Source organism: Euleptes europaea, unplaced genomic scaffold (genome assembly GCF_029931775.1).
Source record: "Euleptes europaea isolate rEulEur1 unplaced genomic scaffold, rEulEur1.hap1 H_6, whole genome shotgun sequence".
Lineage (NCBI taxonomy): Eukaryota > Metazoa > Chordata > Lepidosauria > Squamata > Sphaerodactylidae > Euleptes > Euleptes europaea.
Window position 1 is genome coordinate 76,099 of NW_026612054.1, and position 21,626 is coordinate 97,724.

A 21,626-nucleotide genomic window follows, 5' to 3' on the forward strand; every position below is an offset into this window, starting at 1 on the left:
TATTATACCAGCTGAGTGCAACAAAGATAACCTAATACAATCAATGTGTTCCCTTTAACACAACCACTGACTATTGTTGCTTAAGGGACAACAAGGTAAAACAAACTTTGGCATATTTCTTGTCAGTGGTCATACGATTCATGTATTACAAGTATCTATAGTGGCTAGGCTTGCCACCCTCCAGGTGGGGCTTGGAAATCGCCTAGAATGACAACTGATCTCCAGACTGCAGAGATCAGGTTCCTCTGGAGAAAATGGCTGCTTTGGAAGGTGGACTCTATGGCATTATGTTCTGCTGAGCTCCTTCCCCTCCCTTAACCCCTGCCCTCCCCAGGTAAACTCCCAACGCTCCAGAAATTTCCCAGCTTGGAGTTGGCTACTCTAATTGCACAATGTTTGGCATTATAAAGTACCACCCAGTGACCTTGATGTTTGGCCCACAAACCAAGCAAATCCCACAGAGCCCCTTCGCCCACAGGAAGGTATCCAGTATATCACCTCTGGCTGCAGCTTTGGCCTAGCAAGAAGGAGAACACGGGGGTTTGGTTAGGGAGGGCTGGGGGAAAGCTACAGATAAAGGTTAAGCTGTGACAGTCAATCTTCATATTGCATTATTTCCCATCCCCATTGCTTAAAAACAGGCTTACTGCAGTACGAAGGCATACTTAGAAAACATGATCTTTGTTGGAAATATCTGGAGGTTTTTGTGAAACGACACATGTAGCCAATACCAAGTACTGGGGAAATATAAAGCTAAATATCGCTTTTCGGCCTATCGGCTAAGATCAAGTGTAGTATCTGTTCTTATCAGTTTTTTTAATAAAGCTAAATGGATCTGCTTTACACCCAGTCAAGTATGAAGAAAGTAATATAAAAAGTTGTATGTGGGAGGGGGAAATTACGGCTAAAGGGCAAGATTCATTCTTCAAATTCATTCTTAAAAACTTGCTTTGTACACTTGGACGTTAGAATGAAGGGTCACTTGTGCACAGCCTGTAGGATTCCCAGAGTTATGTGCAGTTGATTTACAGAAATAGGTATTAGAGGTGGGGGGGGGGCTGGCACAGGCCAGTGTGAACAAGGTCTAGTATGCTGGAGAGTTAGGGTTGCCCGGTCTCTCTTCGCCACCAGCAGGAGGTTTCTGGGGCGGAGCCTGAGGAGGCCGGGGTTTGGGAAGGGAAGGGACTTCAATGCCATAGAGTCCAATTGCCAAAGTGACCATTTTCTCCAGGTGAACTGATCTCTATTGGCTTGAGATCAGTTGTAATAGCAGGAGATCTCCAGCTAATACCTGGTTGGCAACCCTATGAAGAGCAGCAGAGCAGAAGCCAGCTGTGCACCAGCTCTTATGGCCACTTTTGAGGAGTTACAAGTAGCAGGAGCAGCCCCCTAAATGCTTACCTTATCCTCACAACCATTTGGAGCAGTATCTCTTCATTATGTGAAAGCTGGGACTGGCAATCTGTGCAGTTGCGATGAGTTACATGAAAGTAAGCTTATGGGCACACACAGCAAGCCTTTTTGTTGTTATTTGGTTACATACCTGTGTGTGTGTTATGAAAATTCACCAGACTGCAGGTAACTAAAATACAATTGCAGGCAGTCAACCATATAGAGTTTTCTGGAGCGCTTTGCAGGTTAGGAATAAACTTTCCACATTATGTAGTCATTGGTCCACTGGAGTGACTTTCAAGACTTTGCATCTTAGCTTAAACAGTCAGAGGTCGTTTATGCAAGGGTACTTTCACTCACGTTCACCCCCGGTCTGTCTCGGTTGTTCCTTGGAGTTACGCATGAGTTTTCCGTCCATTAGAGATGACCTTGCTGCCAGCCCTTGCAATGTCCGGGTCTTCTTATTCCTCTGTTAACCCAACTCTCCCATCTTCCCTGAGCAAAGCCTGGGTGAAATTCCCATGCAGAAGGCAAAGTGCGGGGCACTCAAGCTTGGTTTTGCTCACAGTCAATTACAAAGCAGCATGTCCAGAGGCGGGGAATGAAATACTTCCTGCTTCCTCAGAGCTTTTTCTGAGCAAAAGAAAATCTTTTTAAAACTGAGTCTTGGATTTCTCCCCCCCCCTTCAGATTGCTCCATTTTTTTATATTGTTGTTCTTAAAATGCTTTTTATGTGGTAATTGGCTTTGGGGGGGAGAATTCTCTCTCTCAGTAAGCACTACAAGTAAGCCAATTACAAAGCACCATTTAAAGGGGCGGGACTTGATTTGAGCTTGGAGACTGCTGGTGCATAGATTCCCAATAGGAAAGTGTGAGTCCAGTGAGCAACGAACCTCAGGTAAAACTCCCATGCATAAATGACCAGAAGCTATTTAAATACCCTTAAACCACATGTGGGAAGGACTACTGTGTGAAATAATACCTCTTTGTAATGCTGCACTTCATGGTAGGGAGGAAACAATACTTTGAAGAAGTCCCAGCCCTTTATCATGGTAACATGGTGGTGTAGGAGCCATTGCATATTGCTTTGTTGTACATCACATGGACAGAAGTGTGAAGACCCAGAAATGTGCATGTGTTCCTGTTTCATGTTTTCCCCTGAGGAAGCTTTTCAGTTTTTTAAGTGGATGAATTGGACATTTTGAGGAACGCTGGGCTTGGATCCCCCCCCTTTTCAGATTTCGTCTTTTTTTGTTTTTTTCTTCTTAAAATACTTTTGTATGCAGCAATTGGTTTTGAGGGGGAGGGAACTTTTCTCTCACTGCAGCCAATTACGAAGCAGCATTTTAAGGGACGGGGATTTGAATACTTCCTGTTTTGAACTTGGAGACTGCTGATGCATAGACTCCCAACAGGAAATTGTGGGTCCAGTGAGCAATGAACCTCAGGTAAAACTCCCATGCATAAATGACCTTGGCATTCAAAGAAAGGATTATGATTCTTTGCTCAAATTGGTTTAGATGCTCCCCCAAACCTTATTTTCCTGCAGTGAGAGGTTGAAGACTGCCTGAATATTAGATCTTATCAGGACATTTGGCCTCCTGTGAAGTACTTCTTTTTCAGCAGTGAAAAGCCTGGAGTTTGAACATGCCCGAGCACTATGACTTTTCAAGTCCTTTTGCCATAATGCCAGATTTGCGGGGAGAGGAGGACAGCAGCTTGACATCGGTTATTTACAGATGAGTAAAAGGCATTCTACATGTGTAGAAGCATACATTCTTTCACTTAAGCAAATTACCACCAGGTGGGTGGCAGTTAATTATTAGAAACAGACAGGCTGAGTGAAAGGGGGCCTTCATTTCCCCCCTGACACTTCCCCATGGCCCCACCTACTTCTGAGCAACCACGAAATAGTATATACATTTTACTCTGCCTGCTAAAGAGGAGAGAAACACACGAAAAGAAGCAAAGTCCCCAGGGAGAAAAGGGGCTGGAACACAGCAGATGAAAATGAATTTGGTCTCTAAAGGTTTAGCTCTGACTGTCTTGCTGCTTCCCATCCCCCATTCTTTCCCGGATGATTTGGAGGGGGGTGCTTGTACATTTCCCTTTGTGAAGGGCTAGAGACTTTTTTAAAAATGAAAGCTGGGAATTCAGGTGGGGGCAGGGTATATTTCAGGGGGGCATTGCCCCTGTGTGCCTTCCTGCAGGCCTTCAGCCCTGGTAGGTGCACACCATCGTTTACCAGTCTGGACCTTTTGGCAAACTGCAACTGAAAACAGCTGTCTTTGGGTGAAAACGCATGGTCACTTTATCCTCCTTTAATCCCTGTTTCAGCCAGGATTCACCAGGATCGAATGCATGCGTTTCGCCTAATGTGTGTTCGATCCTGGCTAAAACAGGGATTAAAGGAGAATAAAGCGACCATGCGTTTTCGCCCTTTCTATCTAGGGGAAATCTTCAAGTTGTGACCAGGAGGAGGAGTGAACAGATGAGATGGCAGCTTGTTTCTTTTGGTTAGTGTGTTTCAGCTGCCTGCTTTTTGTTAGCTGTGAATTTTGGGCAAAAATAACATTCTTTCTGCAATGAAATTACGCATCCCTCTTTCACCACCGTGAATGAAACGAATATTTTTCTGGTAGACATCCCCTCCCCCCTCTCCACAATTAATTACACAGTATAAACAGTTGGGAAAAAAGATTCTTGGATATATATTTTATTTGAGTGGTTTAGAATATCATACAGTAAACAAGATTTCTGTAAAAGTTAATTTATCCATAGTGGTGCGTTTCATAAAAATAGTTGCTCACTTACAGCCTTTCTGTGACTATTAATACATGGAATTATATTTATAGCAATAGAGCTGTACAAGGTAAATTCACAGCTAACACTACACAGAAATATTATCTGGAATGGGGTTTAGATGATGTGCCATCTTCACGGGTTATCAATTACAGCCGCAGAAAGCAATTACGGCACAAGGAGTTGCTGGGAACTGTGCAAATTGGAGTTTATGCAAGCATAATCTCAATTGTTTTCTGTTCTTTATATCCATGAAATAACGTAGTTGAACGTGCATTTATAGTAGGGGAGTAGTGTCCCAAAAAATTGAGATTTAATAAATTAACAGCAAATTATGCCAAATGTCTAGGCCGGGGGATAAAGATATATCTATAATTTTTTAATTAAAAACTATATATATAATGTATCTTGTAAACAGCTACATATCTTTGTGCTTTCTTAAAAAATTATAATGGGACTACCTCTTAAAATAAGTATTTTGTTTCAAAGGTGCAAAACCCTTTCTTGTAGTCTTTTCCAATTAACTTTGATTGAAGGAATTCTCCGTATCTCCTGGAGGAAAAATAAATTCTAGTAGCTCTCTAATAAATGGTGAGGACTAACGAGAATGCAGACTTCTTATACCAAATCCCATATTAATGGCTAACATTCCACCACCTCCTCACACTCTTCTCCAAATCAAAACTTCCACCGGTCTTCAGCGGCAACTGGATTTTGGCCAGTCACTGAGCAATGTATGTCCAGGTCTCACGAGAGGTTGCCCAAATACATTTTTTTTGCAAGTGTCACAGTTTGTTAATTTGAAACAATGATTATTGAGGAGGAATTTTTAATTATTACTTTATTTTTGCATGACGTGGCTAGAAAAATAGCACAACCTCTCAGGGACTAGGAAATGAATAATGGAGCTCATTGGAGAAACTGTACCTCATCAGCATGGAATGAAACGGTCTCATGGCACTTAAGATTTGGACATTAAACGCTAGTTAAGATATAAATAGAAATATGTCAGGAAGACAGCTGGATGAATACATGAGAGTTTTTAAAGGGACCTGTATCTTGAAATTCTTAGAACATGATCAAGAAGGAGAACTCAAAGGTATGGTCTTATTAAAGGAAGATTGGACTAACGCTTAGACACTTTTTAATGCCTGCAAGAGACAGAGACTGTTCTGAAAGGACTGCGTTTTTCAATCATTGTCCCTTCCTCATAGTGGCAACGACACGTTACGGTTCTCCACGTGAGTAGCTGACACTTTGTGTAGTTTGTGGGATTCCCTGTGTGGGAACGGGAGACACCTGCGGAAAATTGCTTTTGAAGCTAGGTTTGCAAATACACTTCCACTCCCTTTCCCCAACATACAGAAATATGGTTTTGTTCACACACACACACACACACACACACAAAGGCAGTAGAAATGGAATCGCACCAGCTAATCCACTAGGATTCCTTGCCTTGTGTCATGACTTCTGCTACTGGCTTGGGGGTGGCCCATTCCAAAGTGTTAACAGTGGAGACATGGTCATGGGTGTACAATTTCAAACGCATCAAACCCCTGTCTGGATATGTTGAGAATAATTTTATTTACAACATTTAACTCAGATAAAAGATTCTCTTCCTCTTTCCGCTTTGCTCCGTGCAGTTTTTTATTTTTTATTTAAGGCGATGTTCCAGTTTGTGATTGCTAAAACTTCTTCCAGTTTCTTGATATAAAGTTTGAATGAAAATCCCAAGTCCTTCATTCAATGACAAACAACCTACTAAAGCTACACTGCACCATCTTTGTGGTTTGTCTGTCCTTCATATTATTTTGGTTTCTTCCATAGCTGCCAAAGTCTCTAAAATGAAACTGGGGACTTGAAGGTCACATTTAAATACTGCGTGACTACACGTTGCTTCAACTGATTAGACGCTATGCACGTTGTCATGGAATTACACATTATTGTTTCTGTTTCTCAGTGTTTTGAGCAATGGATGTGTGTGGTAGTTAAAATAAATTAAAGTAAACCAACGTGAGACAGAAGCGAAGGAGGATGTTCTGCATCACTGAGAAACAGAGGGCAACAGTCGCAAATCTATCTGCTCATAGCAGATGTGCTAGATTTTAGGACGCCAGGTAGCTTATTGGAGCCAGGAATCTTCCATGGTCCCGGCGAGACAGTTGCCTTCCGGGATGTTGTGTTGGTGCTGCGCGTGTGAGTGGAGTGGGGGTGTCCCTTCCGTGGGAACTCGCTGGGTCTCCTGTCTGGTTCCTTCTGACCATGGTCCATGTCACTCCCATGAGAGCTGCAGCTATTGCTACTGTACGTCTTTGTAGCACCAGTGGAATCGAGCTTGACGTGTTCAGGAGCTGCAGCCGATTTCTTTTCTGTGGCAACTGTGGCACTGTGGTCTTTTGTGCTGAGAGAGCTTCCTCTTTTGCTGCTTTCCTGCCACTTGGCTCTCCCAGCCAGTTCGGCATTGGTTCCAGCATACCCAGGATCTCGTTCTCCAGCCTCGGCTGTTGTGTTCCCTTCCACTGCCTTATTTTCCGATGCCGGCCTGCCGCTTTCACTGGACTTACTCTGGCTTTCTGTGCTTCCTTTCCTGGAAGCCTCTTCATGCTTTGACCGGTCTGCTTTTTTAGGGCTTGCAGACTTCTCTGTTTGCTCCCCTAACCTTTTCTTTTTGTGGCTGTTCACTGAAAGCTCCTTTGGTTTTCTGACATCAGGTTCCCTCTTGATATCCCATGTTGATTCTGGGTGCATCTGGTGGGAAGGGTCAGAGGGTTGGACTAGATGTGATGAAGAAAATGGTGAGACAATGTCATCGAGGGAAATAGTTACTTCCGGCAGACCTGGGGAGGTGGCAGAGGGAGAACTCCAGGAGTTTGGTTCGTCTGTGGTGACAAAAAAACAACACAGTTATTTCCGCAGGTGTTTTGCGCAATATTTTTTCCTAAAAAAAATCCAGTTCCTAAAAGCTGAACAGAGATTAAACTCTGGTTTGTTTTTTTTAAAGGCAGAAGTCTTAGCTAAGAGAGAAGCGCAGGGAAATAAGAGAAATAATGCCAATCCAAGTAATGACTGTTGAATTTGGAACTCTATACGCAACTTTTAAAATGCCAGATTCTTAAATGCAGGCTCAACTTTGCTACAAATAGTAACATATTTTATCCTGGTTAAACACATGCCAGATTCACCATTGGGCTTCATGACTAAAGCATAAGGTCAAATTCATACTGGCCTCTATGTATGTTATATTCCTGGAAAAAAGCATGAAGAGGCTTGCTGGGGGTAAAGTGTGGATGACTGGGGAAGGCAATGGCAAACCACCAGTAAACATGGTCTGCCTAGTAAACACCGTGATATGGCATTACCCCATGTGTCAGTATTGACCCAGTGCTCACTCAGGTGGCTACCTTTTTTAATGCTCTACTTGCTTTTTCATCTATGATAGAGCATTCCATGCCCTGACGTTGGATGGCCCAGGCTAGCCTGATCTCGTCAGATCTCAGAAGCTAAGCAGGGTCAGCCCTGGTTAGTACTTGGATGGGAGACCACCAAGGAATATCAGGGTTGCTGTGCGGAGGAAGACACTGGCAAACCACCTCTGTTAGTCTCTTGCCATGAAAACCCCAAAAGGGGTCGCCATAAGTCGGCTGCGACTTGACGGCACTTTATACATACACACACAGAGCATTCCATTAAGGGGAAAAAAGAGGTTTGAAGTACCTCCTGGATTGCCTCAGACCCTTGTATATGAAGGACATAAAAATCTTCTTATGTACAGCTTAAAAGGGATTTTTTCCCCTAATGTACCACATCTCAGAACAAGACTCCTTTTTTGCACAGGTGCAAGACAATAGCCATTTATGCTTGGTAATTAGCAGCGCGTTTTAGGCTGAATTGCCCTGCATATTTTTTTTGAGTTTTTCACAGTGAACCGTAGTTCAGGAAGTGACTGTGAAGCTGGCGCTCACCTTCTTTGCATTTCTTAAGAGCCCCTTTAACGCGACCTTTTGTGTTTGCTCCACCCCCACACCAAAGAATCCCCTGAGGGAACCATGCAAAACGACAGCTGCGCGTTAGCTATGCAAACAGAGGTTGGCTAATGGAAAGATCAAAGGAGCAGGCGAGTGTGTGTGGGGGTGGAATTTCTCCTTTTGCGTCGAGACTGTGAATAGTCATTTTAAAATTTGCATTTAAAAAAAGAGCTTTGAGTGAGCTTCAAAATTGATCCTGCATAAATGGCCAAAGTGGGACATTAGTAGGTCACTGTAGAAAGATCTAAAAATAATTCAATTGGGGGCTGAATTTTGTGAACAGTTTCCCCTCCCCAATTTCTGGTGATACTTTCTTTTCCAGAAAGGAGTTTTTTTCCAGATTCAAAAAGACAAGAGTATGTGTGGTGATGGGAGGGGGGCGGGGGCGAATGCATCCTTGTTGCCATGGTAACTGAATGACACACTATTTTGCCATACTGTGTTGCGACAAGGAAACCACAGGAGTGTAGCAAAACAGAGAACTGCTCTAGAGGTGCATGCCAATGGAATGCAGATCTCTACCAAAATGCACATTTGGGCACACACCAGAAAGCTCTTAATGGATTACGTGCTTGAATGTGCACGCTGATTCTCATTCTGTCACAAATGCAGAGGGATGGCAGTGTGCTTCATCCACCCTCTGATGCTGCCTCATAGCCAAATCTATTGACTCCGTGCCATCAACATGTTCCTTATGCAATCTCTGATTGGCTGGGAGCAGTTAGTGAAGGAAGAAGAAACACAAAGAAATTCCTAGCCTCACAAGAGTTACTGAGTCACATTTTTCAGAAAAGGTTATTAACAGGGCAGGATAAAATAATTCCCCTATAAATAATTAGCCAGCAATTCAGTGCTAATTTCACAAATTGTATTCATTTTTGCTTATATGAAACACATTTTAATTATTTAAATTACTGTTTGAATACACAATCTCCATTTTAAACAAGTTGAACTTCTATTGTGCAAAAGATACATTTTCGCAGTTTGGTTCCAGATTCTACTCTTGATTGAAATGTTGACAATTACACACCTTATGCCTGTCTAGTCTGTAAGGGTGCTGAATCAGCCAGAACCCCATCTACTGTGTTTCCCTATAAATTACACAACTTTACATACCCACAAAGGCCCTCTCAAAATATCGAAAGGGATAAGTTCTTATATTTGATCTGTTGATTGACTCTCATAATTAGAATAGTTTGTCACTTGTCTAATTATAGGGACATTTGACAGAACATTTGTTATGCAACCATTTCACCATCTTCTTGGGGAATGCTTGGGAAAATGATTTCTTGTAGGTTTCTTGTTTTGGCTTTCTAATGCACATGGTATAATGTGCTCATATCTTTATGGATCATGAGCACAGAACTCCAGCTGAGACCTGACTGTTGCCAGATACACGAGAGTTAAAGTTAAAATACATGTCTGGTGTCCTGCAGTTAGTAGATTTTATTTCAGCATTTGTGCCAGTTCTCAGACATGCATTCAACTAATGATCCAGTGGTGTCTCAAGACCATAAGTAATTATTCGCACCACTTCTCCAGTTTTCCATACCAGGCCTAGAGTTAGATCTATTAAACTGTTATGCTCTTCCCAAACAGACTATTTGTTCATCTTGCTCAGTATTGGCAACTCAGACTGGTAGCCATTTTCCAGGGCCTAAGGCAGAGAAACATCTCATCCAACTCCTGTTTCTTGGATCATTTAACTGGAAATGCCAGGGACTGGACCTTATCAATTAAAGGCAGATGTATTTTGTATCATGAATGTTATTGCACTGATATCACTGTAAATAAATTAACACATGAACACCTGCTGCCTTATACTGCCTTATATTGAATCAGACACATGCTGCCTTATACTGAACCAGACCCTTGGTCCATCAAAGTCAGTACTGTCTACTCAGATTGGCAGTGGCTCTCCAGGGTCTCAGGCAGGGGTCTTTCTCATCACCTACTTGCCTAGTCCATTGAACTGGACATGCCGGGGAATGAACCTGGGACCTTCTGCATGCCAGGCAGAAGCTCTACCACAAATACATGGCAAATTCACTCCAAGCAGAGAGACAGCTCTTACCCCAGAGACCCTGTAATCCAAAGTTTTACAATGGGAAAGGAACAGGGGGAGGGGAGGGACCAGGTAGATGAGGGTAGCAAGGTAGCATTGGGATCAAATGCAGTTTGCACAGCTACCTGGAACCTCTTGTGGGCTGTGTGTATGTGCACATGAACCAGTGGTATGAGATGTGAGTGCCTCCTTCAGAGATGGATAGATACTGAGCAGTCCATCATGGTGTGTGTGTGTTTAACTGTAGCATAAGTAATTGTGCAGAAAAACACACCCTTCAATTGCCAAAAATGCTTGTGTCAGTATGCAAGCAAACCAAAGCTGGTGTACTCAGAAGTAAGGCTCATTTTATTCAAGGGGGCTTACTCCCAGGGGAGTGTTCTTAGGATTGCAGCCTATATCATGAGTACTGCCACATGTCGCTTCCCAGTTAGCCAAATATTGGTGCAACACACTGCAAATTATTTTTAGAAGGTCTGAATTAGACATTTCATCTACCATTGGACCATTATGGGGTTCCTGCATGAGTGAGCTCCCTGTGGGTATTCCATTCCACAGAGCTGCAGGGACGTGATTCGAACTGGGACCATGATGTGGGGAGATGAAGGGCTTCAGCCTCCCCCTATGCTGTTTCCCCAACCTGAAATGGCCCCAGGCCAGGGGTGTTATTTGTCCTGTTGGAGGGCTGCATGTGGACTATTCAGCACCCATGTAGCCCCACAATGGGACAAATAATACCCCTCTATTGCTCCTTTCCCCCCCTTTTTGTCACTTTTTGTTTTTATTATGTTTCCTGTTTTAGTAGTTGCTTGTGTATTCTATTGACTTTTTGTCTTTGGCTGTCCTTGCTTGTTTTGAACTTTGGTTATGGGTTGGATTTGAATTATTGCTTATTATTGTGTACCATGCTGGTCACCTTTGTGGAAAGGCAGAACCACAAGTATTTTAAAGAAATTTTAAAGAAATCAATAAGTGATATTCATTTGGTATTATACTTATACATTCCCTTCTTTGGAGAAGCTGATAGTGGCATGTTTTACACATGAGGAAGCTTACACATGAGGCCAACGACTGGAGATGAGGATTGGGAAAAGGCCTTCTCTCTTGTGTCAGATTCCATATACTTTTGTGTGTTTCTTCAGGAAAGAGAAATGCCTTTAATCTGTTATTCCGTGTCATAGGAGGGAAGTTAGAAATGCATTAGTGCAGTGTTTTTTCAACTTTTCCAGAGCTGCAAGAATATGATAGGAAGTCATGTGACATCAGTGTCGCATGACAGGAAGGGTGTGGGCAATTATGACCACACCTGTGTCAGTGCTAGGTCCATAGGGAGCAGACCAAGAGAGCTAGAAAAATGAAGTGTAAGCTGAACAATAGGAGGTATCCAAAGTGAGGAGCAAACCAAAGGTCACAGCCATGGGGGAATCCTCACCACTGAGTGACCTTGTCTGCAGCTCCTCTCAGCACGCAGGCAAACAGAAGCGGGAAGTAAGGTTTCTTTGTTCTCTGCACAAGTGTGCTAGTTTTTTGTAAAAATCAGGACTCATCACCTAGCAGGTGGGGCTCCATGACCCACCCGAGGATACCAGCTCATGGGCTGAAACCACTGCATTAAAGCATCAAGCTCCTCTAATTTTCCCATGCCCTGATCTCTAGGTAAATGCACAGTAGTTCTGGGAAAGTCAGTGATGATCCGGGGAAAGCTACTTCATATCAATGGCATGATGATCCAGGGAGATCAGTGTCACACCACTGTGCAGGCTTAAGGATCCTTTATATTACTTTTGTGGAATGGGTACAAGACCTGGTTTAGTCAATACCAAAGCCTGCTTCTTATTTGGATTTTCTTTCTCATGTATTTAAAATAGTCTTCTAATTTATGAAGGAAGTGAGCTATAACAAGAGATCCAACAGTTCTTGCTGGGAGCTTGCTTTCTTGTCCTTGAGCTGTCTTTACTCAAGGAAGGCCATTGATTTCCTCTTTTCCCTGGCAAATCACTGATGCTTCAAGGCAGAATCATTATGGTGGAAGAAGAAAGGCTAGCTTCACAAGTAATGAAAATAAATATTCTGCAGAATATGATCTCAGAGTAGGAAAGTGGGGCAGATGGTTTATATGATCTGAACAGAATGAAGACATGGAGACTAACATCATATCAAATAAATGAATACACCTACTATTTTGGCTATGAAACCCTCTCAACTGAAGAGGAAAAATCATTGTAAGGAAATAAGGTTCTGAAATGTAGTGGGACTTGTTTTCTGCCCTGATTTTTATTGAATGGTTCCTTTATAGGACTTGGCTTTAGGTTATCTTAGATAATCATAGATAATTACAGAATTAATACCAATCTCATTAGATGAGAATCATCCCTATGCATAGCTCACTACTGGACTTTTGCATCCACTCTGCATACCACATTATTTTCTAATTTATACATTATAACCAAACAGAGAATGAACTGTAAATGGTCATCACTATAGCCCTAATTCCAGAATCATTTATCCTTCTGCAGGAGTGTGAGAGCAGTGTGTTGCATGTATTGTAATTCTTAGATTATATTATAGATTTTAATTGCATATTTATGGTGTTGATTTTATGGATTATCATGTACGTATGTATAAAAAAATCTAATAAAACAAACAAATTAAGGTCAAATGCACAATGAAGGTCCTATATTAAAGAAGAGAAGAAGAGTTGGTTTTTATATGCCGACTTTCTCTACCACTTAAGGAAGAATCAAACTGGCTTACAATCACCTTCCCTTCCCCTCCCCACAACAAATACCCTGTGAGGTAGGTGGGGCTGAGAGAGCATGACTAGCCCATGGTCACCCAGCTGGCTTCATGTGGAGGAGTGGGGAAATAAATCCAGTTCACCAGATTAGCCTCCGCCGCTCATGTGGAAGAGTGGAGAATCAAACCCGGTTCTCCAGATCTGAGTCCATCACTCCAAACCACTGCTCTTAACCACTACACCACGCTGGCTGTCAGTTAAAAATAACTAGTAATTAAAATAATCAAAAGTTTGAAATGGCTTATAGTGTTGTGTCAATATAGCAAGCTCAGTAGTGGTTAAAAAAAAGTCTTTCTAGGATGCCTTACCATTTGAACATAATTCCCCACTTTCTATTCTTTTGTGTTGAGGCTTCACATATTCAGGCTTGTTGATATACAGCAGGGCTCCTCAGCCTTTTTGAGCCTGCGGGCACCTCTGGAATTCTGACACAGGGTGCTAAGCACAGCTACAAAATGGCTGCCGCAGGAGGTGCAGCCAACCACAAAATGTCAGGGAGTGAGATCGTGCACATAACATTAACTGTAATTCTTCAATCGCTCAAGAAAATGTTCTGCTGAACAGGATGCCTTTTTAAATACATATAGTGTTTAAAGGTCTTTTCCTGCTTACACACAGTGTGACGGCCTTTGATAGTTTTGCCATTGAAAATCTATAAAAACCCCTTAGAAGCCTTATAAAAGACTAAGCATGACATGTGTTGAGAAGGTTTCCTGCCTTAGAAGGTTGAGAAGAAACTTGCCTTAGAAGAATACAGAAGTGTATTCCACAGTACTCTGGGAACATTGCCAGAGGAATAGATAGAACAACACCTGCTCCAGAAGGGAAAAGTAGTATTGTAGTATTGGAAAACCTTTTCTAATAGAGATAAGAGGCAAGCATCAGATATGGTTACATATCTGAGAAAGGACAATGGTGTGGTTGCAATGTGGAATACAATTTCCCCCAAAAATATGCTGATGAATGAAGAATAATCAGATTATCTACATTATCAGATGTAGAAGGGGCAACAACACATAATGCAGATGTGTTGATAACATAGATCTGAAGTGTATATAAGGCGGAGCAGGATAGCCAGTACTTCAGAATGTTGTTGCTGGGCAGACTGCAGCTGCACAGACACAGCATCTCTCCATCTCAGAGGCCTGAGATGTAAAACATTGAGACTCTGATCCTTGCGTGGACAGAAGTTCTCTGAGGTATCTTGAAGTATCAAGATCTGGATATTTCAACTAGGGCTGTCAATTCGGTTCGGCCCGAACTGAAAATCAGCCGAATTTCCCTTGATTCGGCGGTTTTTAGTTCGGGAGGAACCAAACTCAAAACTGGCGGGCAACCGGGGGGGCCGAATTCAGCGAGTTCGGGAGTTCGCGAATAAATTCGGCCAATTCGGGGCCGTCAGTAAGCAGCATAACCTTCAGTAAGCAGCATTCTCCTCCCCCGGCCAATCGGTGGCCAAGCTGGGTTTTCTTCCGGCCAATCAGTCAGGATTGAGTACTGGAGGAATCAGCTGATGTGCGGCCGGCCGGGAAAAGAGATAGAGAGAGGGAAATCCTCATGTGTGTGTGAGGGGGTGCTTGTGCACATTCGCTCCTTTCCGTGGCTGCAGGGGGCGCATTTTTTGGGGTACAGACCCCAAACTTTCAGGGGATATTCAGACAAGTTTTCTTAAGAGACCACCCAAGTTTTGTAAACATTGGGTCAGGGGGTCCCGAGATATGGGCTCCCCCCTTTTTCTTTCCATGGCTGCAGAGGGCGCATTTTTGGGTGTGCCGACCCCAAACTTTCAGCGGAGCATCAGACAAGGCTTCTTAAGATACCCCCCAAGTTTTGTAAACATTGGGTCAGGGGGTCCCGAGATATGGGCTCCCCCCTTTTTCTTTCCATGGCTGCAGAGGGCGCATTTTTGGGTGTGCCGACCCCAAACTTTCAGCGGAGCATCAGACAAGGCTTCTTAAGATACCCCCCAAGTTTTGTAAACATTGGGTCAGGGGGTCCCGAGATATGGGCTCCACCCCTTTTTCCTCTCCCCCCTTTTCCATTTTCGTGGCTGCAGGGGGCGCTTTTTTGGGGGTGCAGCCCCCAAACTTTTATCATAGCTTCAGAGAATCCCTCTTAAGAGACCACCCAAGTTTTGTAAAGATTGGTTCAGTGGGGGCTGAAATATCGGCTCCCCCCTTTTCTCTTTCCGTGGCTGCAGGGGGCGCATTTTTGGGTGTGCCGACCCAAAACTTTCAGCGGAGCTTCAGTCAAGGCTTTTTAAGAGACCACCCAAGTTTTGTAAACATTGGGTCAGGGCCCCCTGAGATGTGGGCTTTCCCCTTTCCCCTATTGGGATGAATGGATCACCCTCGAGAGATGCATACATATGGATCTTATATTGGATACAAATGGAATCATATTGGATTACCCAGCCTCCCAGCCCCTCCTGCTGGAACAGAAGACAGCCACAGTAAGACCCCTTTGGGGGCTTTAATCTATAATTTTTCTTTTCTGTGTGTGTGTGTGGGGGAAAGCAGAGTCTGTGTGTGTGTGTGGGGAGGGAGCAGTTTCTGTGGGTGGGGGGGGAAGCCAAAGGGGGCTTTTGCCGGTTCTGCCTGGGGTGTGTGTTCCCCCTCCAGTCTCTCTCTCCCTGGTTTGAGGGGGGGCTTCATTTTTATTCTTCAGGTTTTTCCTCATTCATAAGATCAGTTAGGTTATTTTGATGCCTGCTCAAAACTGGTTTTCTTTTTTTTTTTATATATATATAAATTTTATTGGGTTTTATAATAGAAATTTTCCATTGCATTAAACAACATCTATAACAATATCGAATTTCAATTCTAACCTAAAGTTGTTATAATTCCATATCATATAATAAAAAAGAGAAAAGAAAAAAGAAAAAAAGAAATGGAAAATTTTTTGACTTCCCCATCACCTCTATCTGCCTCTTAATAAAAAGTTCCTCCCGTCATAGGTAATCTAATCTTGATAAAATATCAATACCATATATAAAAAACCATAATCTGTTAGTAAATATAATTATGCTTATTCAATATAAAAAAAAAATCAAAAATAATCCTCTGGATCAGATTAGAAAATATTCTTCCATTCTTCCCAATTTTAACTCATATTCACAATAATGCATCCACGCCCCCCATTCCCCCAAAAACCGAACGTCATTTTCTTCATTTAGAATAGCTGTGAGTTTTGCCATTTCTGCCACTTCAAACATTTTAACAATCCAGTCTTTTTTCTCTGGAGTTTCTAGCCCTTTCCATTTCGCTGCATAAAGCAGTCTCGCAGCTGTTGTGGCATATATCAAAAAGGTTCTTTGTGTTGCTAAGTCGTCTGGAATCATACTCAATAACATCATTTCTGGTGTTTTGGATATATTCTTTTGTAGTATTAGTCTCAGTTCGTTATAAATCATGTCCCAGAAGTCTTTGGCTTTGTCACAGGTCCACCACATGTGATAAAAGGAACCAATTTCTTTGTTACATTTCCAACAAATAGGGGACATCGTTTTATAAATCTTTGCAATTTTCTTGGGTGTTAGATACCATCTATACATCATTTTATAGATGTTTTCTCGCACTGACTGTGCTTTTATTCCTTTTAAATCTTTAGACCATAATCTTTCCCATTTATTTAAAACAATATCATGTCCCACATTTTGAGCCCAATCGATCATAGTTGGTTTAATCGTGTCCTGCTCACAGTATATTGTTAAAAGGAGATTATACATTTTAGAAATCAGCTTTGTATTATTGTCTAGTAGAATCCTTTGAAAAGGAGATTTTTCTTTAGAGAAACCTTTTTTTGCATCTTGTACAAAAACTGATTTGATTTGGTAATATTGAAGCCATTGTAAATCATCCTTAAGCAGTTGAAAGTCTTTTAGTGAGCATTTCTTTCCTTCCCAATTAGTTAGATCTTGATAAGTAATAAATTTGTCTGGTCTAAGTGGGCGCAAAGTTAGCATTTCTTGGGGCGATATCCACATCGGTGTTTCTGGTTCCAAAATGTGTTTATATCTCATCCAAATACGAAGTAGAGAGGACCTGATTATATGATTACGGAATGTTGCTTGTAGTTTAATTTTATCATACCACAAATAACCATGCCATCCACTTAAGTTATTATAACCTTCCAAGTCTAGCAAACGTACATTTGACAAATTCATCCAGTCTTTTAGCCATACTAAAGCTACCGCTTCAGCATAGAGTTGAAAGTTAGGCAGTGCTAAACCTCCTCTAGTTTTTAGATCCACCAAGTATTTATAAGCAGTCCTTGGTTTTTTTCCTTGCCAGATGAAGTTTGAAATGTCTTTCCTCCAAGTTTCAAAATATTTTGTTTGTGATATTATTGGTAAATTTTGGAATAAGAAGAGCATCCTCGGTAAGACATTCATTTGGATCGTTGAGATACGTCCCATTAATGACAATTTTTTGTTTGACCATATAATCATATCAGTTTTAATCTTACCCCATAACTTGAGGTAATTGTTGGTTAACAGATCTTTATTCTTTGCAGTGATCCAAATTCCCAGGTATTTAACTTTGTTAGCTTTCTCCCAGCCAGTATATGATATAAATTCCTGTTGTTGTATTTCCGATAAATTTTTAAATATTATCTTTGTTTTTTCTTGATTCACTTTAAAGCCTGATACTTTTCCAAAATCATCCAAAGTCTCCTGAAGTATATTCATTGACTGTGTTGGGTTTTCCAAAATTAGCAGTAGGTCATCCGCGAATGCTCTCAACTTAAATTCATGTTTTTTAATTCTTAGCCCGCGGATGTCCTCCATACTTCTTAGTTTCACACATAGCGGTTCCAACACCAACAAAAATAAAAGTGGAGACAAGGGACATCCCTGTCTAGTCCCTTTCGTGATTTGGCAGTTATCTGACATTGATTCATTAACCAAAATTTTAGCTTGTTGGGAGGTATAAATAGCCGATATACCTTTCTGAAAACGATCTCCAAAATTCAATTTATCCAAAATCCGTTTCAAAAAGTTCCAAGAGACCATATCAAAGGCTTTTTCTGCATCCAAAAATACAAAAGCCGCAGTTTGTTGAATATTATGGTCATAATATTCCAGTGAATCTAGTAAAATTCTTACATTGTCTTTTATTTGCCTTCCTGGTATAAAACCTGCTTGGTCCTCATGTATAAGATCCTTAATAAATTGCTTTATCCTACATGCCAAAACCGAAGCAAAAATTTTGTAATCCACATTTAAGAGCGATATAGGTCTGTAATTAGATGTTTTTTCTGGATCTCTTCCTTCTTTGGGTATCAGTGATATAAATGCATGTGACCAAGTCTCCGGGGATGTTCCCTCGTCCAAAATTGCATTGTAAAGTGAACCAAAAAATCCAACTAAATTGTCACTAAAAGTTCTATAAAATAGTGCAGTAATTCCATCTGGTCCAGGTGTTTTATCCGTTTTTTGTCTCAGTATTGCTTCTTGTATTTCTTCCCTTGTTACTGGAGCTTCAATACATTCTCTCTGGGTCATTGACAAAGCTTTCATCTGTATTGAGTTTAGAAATTTGTCTATTTTCTGTTTTGGAGTATTTTCTTTCTGATATAACTTAGAGTAAAATGAAACAAATTCTTTCTGAATTTCTGAAGTTGAATAAACTGGTCCTTTAGCAGTTTGGATTTTTGTTATAATCTTCTTTTGAAATGAGTCCTTCAGTTGTGTTGCTAAAAATTTTCCTGGTTTATTTGCATATTCAAAATACTTTTGTTTAGCAAGTTTCAGATTTTTATTCATTTCCTCCATTATTACCAAATTTAATTGGTGTTTAGATGCAGAAATCTGTATTTGAATTTCTCTTCTTTCCTCTTCCTGTGTTACCATTACCAATTTCTGCTCCAAATTTTGTAAATTCCAAAGTATGTTTGTAAATTGCAATTGAGTCTTCTTCCAGGCCGAGTGTTTCTGTATCATAAAACCTCTCAGAACAGCTTTGAATGCGTCCCAAACTGTATTTAAAGAAGTTTCCCCATTAAGGTTAATTTCAAAAAAGTCTTTCATTAAAACCTGTAATTCCTTTTGTATCTTGTTGTCTTTTAAAAGTTTATCGTTCATTCGCCATCTAAATGCTTGTTTATTGTTCCAATCAAAGGTAACAGGATTGTGATCAGAAAAAGTTCTAGGTAAAATATGAATTTTACGTAGTTGCGTGAAAATTGATTTACTGGCCCATATCATATCGATTCTGGAGTGTGAATCGTGTCTTGCTGAATAAAAGGTGTATTCTTTAGCTGTTGTATTCATTGTTCTCCAAATGTCTTGTAATTCTAATTCTGAAGCCATGGCAAAGAAAGTTTTAGGCAAGCATCCATCATTGATATCTTTTGCTTTTGATTTTTTGTCCAGAGATGGGAGAATAATTCCATTGAAGTCGCCCATCAATAAAATTTGGTCTTGTGCGTACTGGGTTATCAGGTCATGTAATTTTTCATAGAAGGATTTTTTCCCTTCATTGGGTGCATAGATTCCAACCACTATTGTCCTTTGTCCCAATATTTTAGTTCTGATAATTACAATTCTTCCTTCATTGTCTTTATATACTAGTTCTGGACAGAGACTGGGGTGGGCATAGATTACCACTCCCTTTGTTTTAGTTTTAGCAGAAGCAATAAATGCTTGTCCAAGCATCTGTTTCTCCAAGTATTTTTTATGCTTTGAAGCTATATGGGTTTCTTGTAGGCAGATTAGGGAGTATTTATATTTCTGTAGATATTTGAAGATTCTGGCCCTTTTAGTTTTCTCATTCAGTCCATTTACATTCCAAGAAATTGCTTTTGCCATAATGTAGTATTTTTTAGCAAAATAAAAAGTCTATAATTTAGTACCACCTTCTGCACCCTGTACCTCTTCTTCTTCCTCTTCTTCTTCCTCCTTCTCTCCAGATAATTCTTTAAGGTCCATTTTATATTTTCTCAAAAATTTCCCCACATCTGCTTGGGATAGAATTGTCGTTTTCACTTCCTTATAGGTGAAAGCCAAACCTTGTGGCATAATCCAACGATATTTAATGCCATTAGCTTTCAGTATAGACACAAAGTCTTTGTAGTTATTCCTCTGTGAAAGTAGATGCCTTGGAATATCCTTCAGTAGTATAAGAGAGGAATCTCCTGCTGACACTGGATTTTCATAATGAATCTTCATAATCTTGTCTTTAACTCTGGTGTCATAGAACACTATCATCAAATCTCTTGGCTTAGATCTTCTCATTCTAGCAGGTAGTGGTATCCTGTATATTCTATTAATGGCTTGTTTTAATTCTTGTTCATCTATCTGAAATAAGTAGGCCAAATTTGGTATTGCAGATTCTTTATTATCTCCCATCATATCTGGAAAATTGCGTATACGAAGGTTGGTCTCTTTCACTCTCATCTCCATCATTGCCATTTGATTTTTTGCCGCCATCTGATCCGCTTGTATTGTTTCAATCTGTTTTTCTTGGCTTGTTAATTTTTTCTTTGTGTCCTTGTGCTCATCCATCACTTTCTTAATTGATACATCCATCGCTTGCATATCTGTCTTCATAACAATCATTTGAGTTTTTACTTCTTTCAAGTCTCCAGTGACCACATCCAACTTCTGATTAATAGCTTGGGATGCTTGACCAAGATTTGTCATCATAGAAGTCAACTGTGTCATCTGTGCAGACATCTGTTCAAACTGTTTATTTGTTGCCTCAGTTTGTTTAGTTAGCATATCCTGTAACTTTTTTTCCATGGTCGGGGTTTGTAAAGAGTCCCTTAGTTTAGTATAGGCAGGGCTATGTAGTGAGCCAGAGCGGGGTCGAGACATTTACATTCAAAAAAAGCTGGTAAAATACATGTCCACCGACAGGGCCTTTAAGGTGCTGGTTAAAAGATGATAGTTCAAAGATCAGCCTAGTAATTTTTTCGGGTTGAAAAGAGTCGAAATTGGCTTTAAAATTGCATTTTAAAGTTTTAAAATACCAGTGAGTTTTTTCGGTCGCTCTAGATCGGATTAATCAGGAAGTAAACAGGAAGTTACTAGTGCTGCAGACCTTCTATCGCCTCTTCTCGATGGTTATTCCTTCAGGAATGATTTGAAAGTAACTCGAGTGCGACGGATATTCAGTCCCGCGGCTACTTCCTGTTGTTTTAGTTCCAATGATAGAGAGGGTGTTATAGAGAGTCTTCCGTTCCAGGCACTCCCTTACTGCAAACGTGGCAGGAATTCGCCGGAAAATCAGGAAGAGAAATCACCCTCCCCTTCCTTCGGACCTCTCATTGGTGATAATTCTTGTCAGTCTAAAAGGTATCCTTCCGACTCTTTGTTATGGTTTAGGCTGATCCTCAAAACTGGTTTTCAAATGGTGACTTAAAGAATGCATCTGCCTGGTCCCAAGTCCAATGCAAAAGGAGAAATTCCACCCCCTCCTGCTCATTATGCATAGCTAGCTGCCTCTGTCCCTTTCCATGGTATGCAAACTCCCAGGTGTCAGGTGTTGCTTTGCACTGTTGCAAAGGTGTTGCATTGCGTGCTTGTGTTGCTTTGCAGTT

General features: G+C 41.0%; 1 protein-coding gene and 1 pseudogene across 7 annotated transcripts in view; one reads left to right on the plus strand and one right to left on the minus strand.

The window, feature by feature from the left end:
• Positions 1 to 759: 759 nt before the first annotated feature.
• LOC130493043 (U2 spliceosomal RNA) lies at positions 760 to 851 on the plus strand (annotated as a pseudogene).
• Positions 852 to 5,306: 4,455 nt separating this feature from the next.
• The window catches only part of LOC130493041 (membrane-associated guanylate kinase, WW and PDZ domain-containing protein 2-like), a 169,104-nt gene continuing 152,784 nt past the window's right edge, over positions 5,307 to 21,626 (minus strand). For 3 of the 7 annotated variants that reach the window (XM_056866815.1, XM_056866816.1, XM_056866814.1), the window contains exon 17: positions 5,308 to 7,074. In XM_056866815.1, the coding sequence (XP_056722793.1) occupies positions 6,272 to 7,074 (803 nt within the window). In that variant the 3' untranslated portion in view covers positions 5,308 to 6,271. Of the gene's footprint in view, positions 7,075 to 21,626 lie in introns of all 7 variants that reach the window. The other 4 variants (XM_056866817.1, XM_056866819.1, XM_056866820.1 and 1 more) reach the window with 4 other exon arrangements.